The sequence below is a fragment of the Portunus trituberculatus genome, chromosome 10 (assembly GCF_017591435.1).
Source record: "Portunus trituberculatus isolate SZX2019 chromosome 10, ASM1759143v1, whole genome shotgun sequence".
Taxonomy (NCBI): domain Eukaryota; kingdom Metazoa; phylum Arthropoda; class Malacostraca; order Decapoda; family Portunidae; genus Portunus; species Portunus trituberculatus.
The window spans coordinates 11,302,835-11,315,561 of NC_059264.1; the positions used below are offsets into that span (position 1 = coordinate 11,302,835).

At 40.9% G+C, this 12,727-nt stretch overlaps 2 protein-coding genes and 1 pseudogene across 2 annotated transcripts in view; all 3 read left to right on the top strand.

The window, feature by feature from the left end:
- The window catches only part of LOC123501802 (cuticle protein 19.8-like), an 854-nt gene extending 639 nt beyond the window's left edge, over positions 1-215 (top strand). The window contains exon 3 of the mRNA XM_045250820.1: positions 1-215. This exon is cut by the window's left edge and continues 111 nt beyond it. Coding sequence (XP_045106755.1) covers positions 1-168 — 168 coding nt within the window. The 3' untranslated portion in view covers positions 169-215.
- A 2,890-nt stretch (positions 216-3,105) lies between these two features.
- LOC123501803 (cuticle protein 19.8-like) lies at positions 3,106-3,946 on the top strand. Its single transcript, XM_045250821.1, has 3 exons — positions 3,106-3,127; positions 3,413-3,508; positions 3,594-3,946. The coding sequence occupies exons 1-3, from the start codon at positions 3,116-3,118 to the stop codon at positions 3,870-3,872; spliced, it is 387 nt and encodes a 128-aa protein (XP_045106756.1). The 5' UTR covers positions 3,106-3,115; the 3' UTR covers positions 3,873-3,946.
- Positions 3,947-7,714: 3,768 nt separating this feature from the next.
- LOC123501807 lies at positions 7,715-8,818 on the top strand (annotated as a pseudogene).
- Positions 8,819-12,727: the final 3,909 nt, after the last annotated feature.

Consider the following 12,727-nt stretch of genomic DNA (forward strand, 5'->3'; position numbering starts at 1 on the left):
CAGCTGGCCGATGGCCGCCTGCAGAGGGTCACCTACACCGTCAACGGTGACTCAGGTTTCGTGGCCGACGTGACCTACGAGGGCGAGGCCCAGTATGCCCCCCAGAGCTACGCCCCCGCCCCCGCCCCTTCCTACAGGCCAGCGCCCACCCCGCCAGCCTACCAGTGAGCACATCGCACAGCACACTGTTCACAATTATTTATTAAAGCATTCATGACCTGTACCTTTTGTTTCACTTAAAACCAGCAAGTTGACTCAAGCGCAACCTGTCATGCGTCATGCGCCTCCTGCAGACAACGCCGCGGTACACAGGGAGAGAATACATATTATTCTCTTTAACGTAGATTGAGCGCAATAAACACAATGAACGAACGAACATTATACCTTGCGGTCTCTCTCTCTCTCTCTCTCTCTCTCTCTCTCTCTCTCTCTCTCTCTCTCTCTCTCTCTCTCTCTCTCCACATATAGTCATCTACACGTATGAAAGCCACACCGTGGCATAATTCACCGGTTTTAACTCCTGCAATACAGTCGCACCTCCATTTATACGTAGAAAAATACCAAATAAATTGTCCCGTTAACAGACCACACGTCACCCACACACCGCACTCCACTTTCCATTGCTCCTCTTCCTTCACCACACCCAACCCGCTTCGCCGCCCTGGTCTTGCAATGTGAGTGTTGAGGGGCTCCTGCAAGTGTTCTCTGATTACACATTCTTACGTGGTTCACAACAATGTTCGCTATATTTAGTCCCTTCTCTTGTTCACTTCTTTGCCAGTGGGAAAAGACAATTTGTTTTCTTTTCTTGTCCACTTGGCCAGACTCTATCATGAATCTATGTTGCGCACTTGGCCAGCTTTCTTCATGAATTTATTTAATCAAGAAACAAAACATATAAGTGAGAATCTGAAAATTGTAGTGGAAGTCAGAAAAGTTTTCAAGAGAATTCTCATGATTTCAATGATTTTTTTCATATGAATTTTACCCTGAATTTCCAAGAGGCGGTGGCATAGTGGATAAGGTGGTGAGCGTGGGAGCGGCATGCGTTCATGCGTAGGTTGGAATCCCACCACGTGCCGCCTTGAAACCTTGTCATTTGTCGAGTGATTTAAAGTTACCTACGTGTCACCATGATACCCAGGTTCTAGTTGAAGGTGTAATTGCCTTATATAAAAAATGCACATGGGTAGGTGATATGGACACTAATATGGGTACCACTTTAAATAAAATTGCCTGTGCCGCTCATGGATGGAAGCTGGACAGCGCTTCCCATATTCTTCAAGTATACCAAAAGGCGTTATAGGCCATAATAAAGAAAACAATGAGAAACAGGTCTATCATATATGTGGCTTTCTAAAAAACTTGAAAGAATAAAGCATTTTAATAATACAGACCACTATATACATAACCCACGTGCCATCGTTCAAGAAGGTTGATGATCCATCTCAACAACGAAACATAACATTCATTATGCATCTTTACACCCTGGATATAGGGTGTAGTTTTCATAGTTTATTTGTTCTGGATAGCAAATTATTGACCACCTACTGTTGTTAGCAAATTCTCGTTAAAATGCTTTATCAAAGAAAATCTTGATATATTCTCAAGGGAGGTCTTTCGGAGCGCGGCTGTTTATATGGAGTGGGACCTTAGAATATCCATTAACATTAACATAACGATCAATGATGCACTAACCTCGCCACTAATACTAGCCTTAGCTCTCCTCACGCTGGCCCATCACACTCAGCTGCTCCAGATCACACAGCCTCTCGGTATCGCTGTAACTGTGACGTACCTTGGGTGAGACACTTCAATAGCGTTACTTGTCAGTCATACCTACCATTATGAATGCCTACTTGTCTACCTGTTGTGGCCTCTGTAACACCTGTACTTTTCTTCTGAAATCTGAAGGACACAAGAATAGGCCTTGCTCTTCCTTACACTATTTTTTTTTTTCAGGTTTTATGTCAAGTTTCCCAAGCTTACTACCACTAACACGGCATTTTCTACTGAAGGCCTTTGGTTTTGGCATTTGGGAACATTCATTAAGGGTGGATCTTCTTCCTTACCACAGATTGTTGCCATATCTGTTACCCATGCGCCTGAACACCCATGGGATCGCATAGCATAGGTGTTATCACTGTACATACCGCGGCCGCCTCCACCCTTTTTATTATTCGCTTCTTTTTAATCTCGAGTAATAGAAAAAATATTTTTCGAAATTCATACAACACGACCGGTTCGTTTCATCCTTTTCCCTTGCACACTAACCTAACTTAAACCTTTGTCAAACCGCAAACATCACCTTGGACACTGTACAACACAGCTTGCAACTTCACTTTGTTTACCTTCACCGCAGACAATTGCTTTAATTTTCCCAACCCCGTCAATCTGTACAACTCGGCACAAGCAGACCAACCCACGTATATGAGTGTCTGTTACGCGATTTGTTTCCATAAAATCCGAATAATTATTTGAAGCACTATTGAAGGTAAAAGTTATTATCTAATACATTATATATTTTCTCCAAAACAAAGATGGCATTATTTTCCAGAAAATAAAGGAAACGGTGAGAGATCGGGTGCATGTCGAAAAATTTACCACTATGAAATTACACATCTTGTATATTGTTGAAGGTCCTGAAATAATTGCGATGCTTTGCCGAAAGCTGGCCACACTTTGCATTGGTCGCAGCAACACAAGAAAATGCCCAATACTTTACAAATTTTCTTGTTGATAAGGCATACTTTGCAAATAAACAATACCAACTTCACAATCGCTAATTTCGTCATTTTGGACTCATCAGAGGTACTCAGATCACAAAAACCAAGACGTCAAACCAACAAGTCTTAATACGATCGGAGAGCAGCCATCAAAACAAGCGAACCCAAAAGTTTTCTTGAAGGAGCAGTAAACTTCAAAACCTTAGGCAGTGACAGGACCAGCAGTCTGATCGCTGTTCACCGAGTTAAGAGGTTCATCCTTCACTTGTGGGCGGCGTCCCTCAGGCCGCACCTCGCGTGACGTCAGCGAGGCAACAGCATCTCACAATATATAACACGGCGCGTTCCTCCTCGGTCATCACTCGTGATCAGCTTCACTCACACACGCCATGGCTCTCAAGGTAGTGCACGGCAATGTTGCTGCGGCGCCCAGCAGTTTTGTCTGACTCGCGAGACTTTCACTCTGCTGCCACCTTTCTTTAATTCACGGGACATCAGAGGAAATTATTGACATCATAGACGTTTAAGTACATAACAAGGAAGAATATTTGGGATTCTTTTCTGTTACAAACCAAGTGCACCTAAGTGTGTGTGTGTGTGTGTGTGTGTGTGTGTGTGTGTGTGTGTGTGTGTGTGTGTTCGTTTCGCCGTGAATAAAACCTTTTCATTCCCTTTCCCTCCTCCAGGTTGTCCTGCTTTCCGCCCTCGTGGCCGCCACCCTCGCCCGCCCCGACACGCCCTACCACCCCCCAGCTTCCTCCTACCACGCCCCCGCCCTAGACGTAGGTATCTTTTTTTCTGAAGAAGTGTTCATTTTCACAGCGCTGAGTCGCGGCCACGCTCACTGCCACGCTCCTTCCCCTCCAGGCGCCGCCCAGGTACAACTACAACTACGCCGTGGTGGATGACTACTCCGGCAACAACTACAATGCCCAGGAGGAGCGCGACGGCTACGACACCCAGGGATCCTACTACGTGCAGCTGCCCGACGGCCGCCTGCAGAGGGTCACCTACACCGTCAACGGCGACTCAGGCTTCGTGGCCGACGTGACCTACGAAGGTGAGGCCCAGTATGCCCCCCAGAGCTACGCCCCCGCCCCCTCCCCCTCCTACAGGCCAGCGCCCACCCCACCAGCCTACCAGTGAGCACCCCGCACCACACACTGTACACAATTATTTATTAAAGCATTTATGACCTGCATCTTTTAAATTGTTTCACCTAAACCCGCCAATATAAAGCACAACATAGGTTACAGAAATCCAGGCAGTACTTACACAACAAACAACGAAGGTTTGATACGTTCAGAAAAAAGGAGAAAGGGTTTACGGTAAGGTCTCATTTTCTCCTAAGAAGACAATGAATAGAGACTAAACATAAAGCAAATCGAGTACTAAGATGTGTTAAAAGTAAAATTCCTGAAACAATATTAATGTTATATTGGCGCTGGTCAGATCTCATAAATCATAGACTATGATGTGGAGCTTTGGTTTCCATACTACTGGAATAATATACAGTAGGTCTACTAGTATCAGTCCAAAAGGGAATGACTAAATGGTTACCAGGGATAAGAGTGTATTCCCCAAGAGAATGAAACTTTTCAAATAACACTGCTTAAAGAGGTGTAGAATCCCATTCACACACATCAGTGACATATCAGTGTCGTGTCCGCTCAGTGATTCAATGTCAGTTAAAAAAAAAGAAACTTGTTACTTTGAATTGAACTGTTGCATTCACACATGTTGGTCGCAGTACTGTTGTGACTCTTCGTAACCATTCAGTCTTCATTCCGTGAAATACAACATGGTCGCCACCGACTTCCTACGATGTTTCACTGACGCCAAATGAGTGAGGGGAGTTTGTCCCAAAAAAATGCATGATAAATTATTACTTACATAATTGGTTCGAAACCAGTCTTATGTGTATGTGCATCACTTGTTACAACCTTTGTATACGAAAAGTACATTGTATCAAATAACCTATTTGGAAAGATTTTGTTCTATCATCATTTAACCCTTGTCTGTTACAGTAGCAATCTCTCCTTCATATTCTCATTTCTTCCATGTCTCACGTACGCATTCTTTTCCTTCTGCTATTGCAATCATTGCCACTTCACTGTCAGAAAACTTATACATCTTAGATATCACTGATTTTACGATCTACGGGCCTGTGAACAGACGTCACTGAAGCATCACGAATTTAAGAACATAAAAACATAAGAAATTGAGTGAAGCTGAAGGCAAAAATTTACTTACCTATTTCCACTTATCCTCCCCGTTCATAATATTTAATTTTTGTTATATCTTGGATACTTATCCTAAGAACTTTGCTAATGTCCTCTTTGTCATAACCTCTATATCAGGTCCCCTCTTAACCTACGTCTCTCTAAGGAATGCAAATTTAACATCATTTTCGCTTCCTAGGATATATATACCTCATCCCCTGTATCCTTTTAGTCATATTCCTTTGCACTGACACTCATAGACCTATATCCTTCCTATAATGTGGGACCAGAGCTGTACAGTATAATATAGATACAGTCTGACCAGCGCCAAATACAACTTTAGTATTATTAAAAGATTTTTGCTTTTACTACTTCCCCAACAATAATCCTAGTACTCTATTTGCTTCATTTATATCCTCTATGCATTGCTTTCTTAGAGCAAGATCGGAGCTAACTATAACTCCTGAATCTTTTTCATATTGTGAGCCTACCAGGGCATCGTTGTTTATTGTTTATCTATTGTATGGATTTCTTCTAACTAATCTTAATAGTTTGAGGTTAAACTGCATTTGCCATCTGTTTGTCAATTCGTTTATCCTGTCCAAATGTGCTAGCAAGGAGATGACATCCGAATCAGACCTAATTAATCCACTCATCTTCGTGTCATGTGTAAATTTGCTAATATCACTACTAATTCCACTATTCAAATCATTAATACATATTAAAAGTTACAATATCCCAAAATTGATTCCTATGGCATTCCATTAATTACTTGACCACACTCGGAACTAGAGCCGTTTAATACAACTCTCTGTTGCCTATCGTCTAACTACGACCTTATCCAACCTAAAATTTTTCCCTCTATCCTTTCTCAAGAGCCTCTGATGTGGTACCTTATCAAACGCTTTACTACATTACATATATAGGATGTTATAATTATCTCCATTATCTGCCACCTCTTAAAATTTACTAAGAAAACTCAACAAGTTTGTAAGGCAAGACTTTCCTTTCTTAAAGCCATGTTGAGAGTGATTTATCAAGTTGTGCTTGTCTTTTCACTGACACTGAATTCAAACGGCACTAACACGTCACTGGTTTAACCATAGAAAGGTAACTGATAGAGATCTTTATGTGATATAGTGGATACACTAAGGATGATATTAGCAAAACAGTTAAAATAAATTATCAAAATATTACAAGAAATCACAGGTTAAAGACTGAAGAGTAAAATACTTTAAAAAGTGAGATGGCAAGGAATCTGTTCTCATACCCAGTGCTAGATGACTGAATCAATCACTATCAGACTGCCGGTGCCTAGACATCAGGGAGCCTTTATAGAATAAAAGATAAATGTAATGATAGGGATGACTGCTCCATGCAGGTAGATATGTTTCATAAAGGGACTGTCACGTATATAGGTCTGATGATCTCTTGCAGTTTCCTTTATTTTCTTATGTTCTTATGTTCTCTTCTATGCTTTAGTGATGCACACAAACCTGACCACTAACAACAGACCTTCTCTCTCCCCACACACATCTCCTCACCTTCAGCTTCCCAAGACCGCTCAGTTCTTTGATCGTCACCGTAACTGTGAGGTACCGTCAGACTCACACTTATTTCATCATTCCATCAGCCAATGTACACCTGCCACCGTTACCTGTCCATCTGTATACCTGCCGAAGTGACTGTCACACTTATCTGACCCTTCCCGCCCCTGCCAGCCTTTGCACTTCGAGCAACAAGTTGTAGTGATCGAGACTGTCAGTGCTATCAGCTGTTGTACAGACAGCTACAATATCCACTTGTGAAAGCTACCATTCAAAATGACGCTAACAAAAGGTTGTTGCATGTGTTTGCCGCAAAGAGCTGCTGCTTCGTGTGAAAAGACACTTGGTAGAAAAATACCGCACCAACTCAAGGCAGAAGCTGGCTTGTTTGGGTAAATATATATTTTTTTCAATATATTTTATTCAATCCTATCACACATTGATTTAAGTATAGAACTACACGACGTACAAATAGCTGTGTGAAAATTAATTTCATTCAGTAAAAAAAATAATAAAATAAAATAAACAGCATAGATTTTGTGAAATATATATATATATATATATATATATATATATATATATATATATATATATATATATATATATATATATATATATATATATATATATATATATATATATATATATATATATATATATATATATATATATATATATATATATATATATATATATATATATATATATATATATATATATATATATATATATATATATATATATATATATATATATATATATATATATATATATAACACAATTTGTGTGTAGCAAATATTTGCCAACACATTGCACTACACTCGCCGGAAGTACGTTGTCAGTACCGGTGACATTCACTACACCGCTCCAGACAACACGGCCCTGACCGCCAGGACACCGTGCACCACCACTTCACCTCCTCCAGTCCAAGTCTCGCCATCACGTCCTTCTCTCCCGCCATTGGTGTTCCTCCTAGGAGATATGGAGAAATGAATCACAACAGCCTCTTGTTGCTACCAACAACATCAAAGAGCACTATCAGCAACAACAACAACAACAACAATACAATGAATCTCCCCCAAGTTCAAAAGCCAGTTCTTCACTAGCGGGCGGCGTCCCTCAGGCCGCCCCTCACGTGACGTCAGCGAGGCAGCAATGCACCACAGTATATAAGGCGGCGCGTCCCTCCTCGGTCATCACTCGTGATCAGCTCCAGTCACACTCGCTATGGCTCTCAAGGTAGTGCACAGCCAGGATGTGGCGGCCCACGGCAATGTTTGCCCCAACTCATGGAACTGATGGCGATGAAATACTCTTGATATCATATGGACCACTACATTTTTTACTTATTTATTTATTTTTTTCAAAACAAATGTGTGTGTGTGTGTGTGTGTGTGTGTGTGTGTGTGTGTGTGTGTGTGTTTTCTCGCCGTGAATCAAACCTTTTCATTCCTTTCCCTCCTTCAGGTTGCCCTGCTTTCCGCCCTCGTGGCCACCGCCCTCGCCCGCCCCGATACGCCATACCACCCCCCAGCTTCCTCCTACCACGCCCCCGCCCCAGACGTGAGTATCTTTCCTCCTGAAGGAAGGTGTTCACTTTCACAGCGCTGAGTCGCAGCCACACTCACTGCCATGCTCCTTCCCCTCCAGGCGCCGCCCAGGTACGACTACAACTACGCCGTGGTGGACGACTACTCCGGCAACAACTACAATGCCCAGGAGGCGCGCAACGGCTACGACACCCAGGGATCCTACTACGTGCAGCTGGCCGACGGCCGCCTGCAGAGGGTCACCTACACCGTCAACGGCGACTCAGGCTTCGTGGCCGACGTGACCTACGAGGGCGAGGCCCAGTATACCCCCAGAGCTACGCCCCCGCCCCCGCCCCCTCCTACAGGCCAGCGCCCATCCCGCCAGCCTACCAGTGAGCACCCCGCACCACACACTGTACACAATTATTTATCAAAGCATTCATGACCTGCACCTATTGTTTTTCCATAACCTGCCCTCGTGACCCCAAAGAATACGTGACAGAGACGCAAGCTGGTCATATGGACTCACACATTGCATAACCGGCTGTGAGGAGCGTCGGTTTTTACTCACTACGGATATTACATAAGACATTGTTTCTTATTAAACTTTATTCATGCCTCTATACTACACACATCACTGCATTGTGCTTGCCTCCTGTAAGCAGTGTCTCCTTCAGCACTGCATCACATTCATGGCCACTGAGAGCAATCTTGCTTGGACACAGCTGTCGTCCACACTAGTGTAATATTTTTCACATTTAGTAAATTGGTATGACCAGTATTATGCCTAAGATGTTGAATTATTGTTAACCACCACTCGTTCTAACTTGCTTTGTGGGATTATTGATCCAATTCTACAGACAAGGCGAAACTCAAGCAAAGTCATTCATTATCTACTCCGACAGTGAAAAGTGTGGTATATCGTGAAAGTAGGAAACGCATAAATGCATATCGAGACTTTTGATACATATAATGTATACCAACTCGTTGCCAAACCTTCAGTTATGGCAAGACATGTAACTAATTATCGGGTCTTTCATAGTTTATTTCCGTTATAAATGCACTGACTTTGGGAGACAAAAGGAGAAAAAAATAAGGGGTGAGGTGCCAGTCCCTGAAGAGAAAGCTGAAAGTTCCCCCAAATCAAAGGATAAAAGACTTCCTAATATCTGCTTTCAACTTAATATTTCTACCTTGTTATTTAAAGTCCCTGTGGAGGGTCCATGATAACAATTGCCCCTCAATCTGTGCCTGTGAGGGCGGTGATCGGTGGCATAGTTGTGTAGGAACTTTTAATACGCGGAAGTTGCGATATTTAATGAGTCACCCCTTACGGAAGTCTGTTTTCTGTGTTATCTGGTGGGTCTTCACTTATCATTCTCATACTCCCATTTTCTCTCTGGCTCTCTCTCTCTCTCTCTCTCTCTCTCTCTCTCTCTCTCTCTCTCTCTCTCTCTCTCTCTCTCTCTCTCTCTCTCTCGTCTTATAGTCATCATTTCGTTATTAAAACACAACTAAACATTCTTTTCCCACAATTTTCACAAGGTCTGATAAACCTAACACTTTTACTCTTCCACTATTTTTTTTCTCTATTTAGCCGCAAGTGTTATTTATTTCCCCTGATAGGCCTGTGTATCATGCGTCTTATCTAACAACAGCATTACATATTCATTCTTGTGTAGTTTTGTTTCGGGTTTCTTCAGGAGGAACTGGGGCCGCTAGTTGAAATATCCACACTGTAAAAACACTATATTTAAATGCCCTTATTAAAAGATATACTGCTTTTTTTTTTACCCTTCAGCTCCATGATGCATTTCCATATACATTTTGTTTACTATTTTGGCGATTTTATACAGCTTCAGAAACTTACGTGAAGACTCTGGCCATTAATCTTCTGACCTCAATAGACAGTTCATAATGTAAATAAAATCGTCTAACTGTACCCAAACTCACGGTAAAAAAAAAAGCGTCTTAGTACCGAAGGAGTTAAGGGTGATCTTTATGGTTTTAGAGATGTAATGACACATTTTCTGTAGTATTAATTAGAGAAACAATCTTTACGGCTATTCATCTTTGTGACCTCTAAAGATAGTCTTGGTGAGAGAGACAAGTTCTGGTCTGAATGTCAAGGAAGCTCTAATGATGACTGACGGTTAGTTAGTCCCAAGATTAGTGAGACGCTTAGCTCTCCTTACCCAACCATATGCATTCATTGTTACGGGGACTGAACACTCCATTACCATACTCAGGGAACCTAATAGTCAGACACAGTGCATGAAAACAAATACAAGGAAAGCTGCAACATGTCAGGCATACACACAGCGGTCCTTGCATGATATATTTACCTGCTTATTTAAACCTATACTTATCTATTAATCTGTGCAATCATAACTTGAATCTAACAACCTGATTACCGAGCCTGGTTCATTTATCTACGTGGTGCAACTGTAATACGCTTTAGGAAGAGTTGTCTTTGTTAGTCATAATTCAAACAGCGCCGGCAAGTACTGAATATAGTCAATCTTGAACATTTGCTGCATGAGTGTATTATTAGTGGCATTCCTGAGGTGAGATGCATGCACAGCTTCAGAGACATTGTTGACGGCTAAATGGCCAAAGTACGGTAATGCAGCCCACACATTCCCAGACTACAGCCAATTCTACTTAATGATTCTTATTTATTGTTTTCATCTTTTTATTTCAGTTCAGTTCTAGTTCAATTTTTTCTTTTTTTCCATGTTTCTTTTTTCTCTTTCTTTCTTTCTTTCATTTCTTGTTTATGCTTCTTATAATTTTATCATCTATTAATACAGGTGTTTATTATATTTGTAAGAAATGCTATGGTCGAGGGGAACAATTATTTTAACTCCTTCAATACCATGACACGTTTTTATATTTATTCTGCTTACTATTTTGGTGATTTTATAGAACTACAGAAACTTATGTGGGGGGATTAAGACAATAAAAAATCTGGCCACGAATCCTCTGACCTCCATAGACTCTTCGTAATGTAAGTAAGATCGTCTAATAATATTTATATCTCGTGGTAAAATGCGTCCCAGTACTGAAGGGGTTAAAGAAAACTCACTGAAAATATCGGTTTTTAAAGTGTAACTTACCGCAAAAAATCATTGAAATTACTTGAAACCATCTACTCGGAAGAGTTTATACCTCTTACTCCCTCGCAATATACAACAAATCAACGCAAAGCAGTGAAAGGATACTATGATACCAGTAGAATTAGGTATAGCCAAAATACTTCCACTCAACCCCCACTCCTGCCTGTGTTTCATACTTTCTCATAACACTTTTCAAATTTATCTGCAGTCTATATACCTCTATTTCAACCACACCTCCTTACGATTGCTTATATCACTCGCTATTATACTCTCTTCTACTACTTATACCACTCATACACTTCCTACTTCCTTGCAATATACAATAACTATACGCTAAGCAAACACTAACACTTCCAGAATCGCCAGTACTCCATATACCTCCACTCAACACCACTCAAGTATACATAATCACACCCTTTCTAGAGACCACACCCTCACACGCTCACACGCTCCCAATCTCTTCCAGTACGCACCACGATTCCTCCTGCCATTGATCGTTACGCAAATCCTCCTACAGGCAGAGTTAGATGGCCTTCCTTTGCACAACACGGAGGAGAGACGCACCACGCACCACTGTTTTGTTATACACGTCTACGCTCCTCGTGATGGCCGTGACTGTTATTGCTGTGACTTCGAGGATCAGGAGGAGGAGGAGATAGATGAAGAGCAAGATGACAACGATGGCCACGACAACGATTACGAAAATAAACACGAAAGTGAATGTTAATAAAAATAATGATAATAATAATAATAATAATAATAATAATAATAATAATAATAATAATAATAATAATAATAATAATAATAATAATAATAATAATAATAAGAAGAAGAAGAAGAAAAAGAAAAGAAGAAAAGAAGAAAAGAAAATATATATAAAATAGAGAAATGAAAGAAAATGGAATAGGAAAAAAGAGAAAGAAGAAGAATGAGAAAAAGAAAAGAAAAAAAGAAAAAATAAGAATAAGGAAATTATGAAGAAAATAAATACAACAGCAATAACAACAAAAGTAATAACAACAACAATAACAACAATATTAACAGCAGCCCAAACACCAATAAAACAACATGAACACCCTCTGCAGGCAGGTACAGAGGCTTTTCAAGGTTGCTTTCATGATCCTAGTGAGCGTTTAAAGGAGAAACAACTCATTAGAGCACAACTGGCAATCTGTGGCTTTAAGAAATGCTTGAAGAATACAGACTGTAGTGTACACATTGGGTAAACACACATTAGTTCTTTTTTTTTTTTTATGTCAGAGGAAGAATTACCAAGGGCAAAAAAAGATATTAGAAAAAAGGCCCACTTGAATTGTAGTCTCTATAAAAGAATCAAAAGAATCACTCATATTACTCATATTGCCTTCCATTACGTTGCATTCATCTCAATAACACACAGGAGAATAAGCAGCAGCAAAGCAGCAGATCACCATTCATTCTCACAGTACACTCCTCGTTGCTTCACACTGCGTCACCGCCACTCCTCTATAATGGCGCGCCAAGGGAAGACAGGCAAGAGTGAAATCATCTGCTCTATTTACGAAATGATAAGGACCCTGATGATGGGGATGGACTCACTCT

What these genes read in the sequence shown, in the direction of transcription:
- LOC123501803 (XM_045250821.1), top strand. An exon ending in ACCACGCCCCCGCCCTAGAC is followed by an intron (nt 3,509 to 3,593) that starts GTAGGTATCTTT and finishes CTTCCCCTCCAG; the next exon opens with GCGCCGCCCAGGTACAACTA.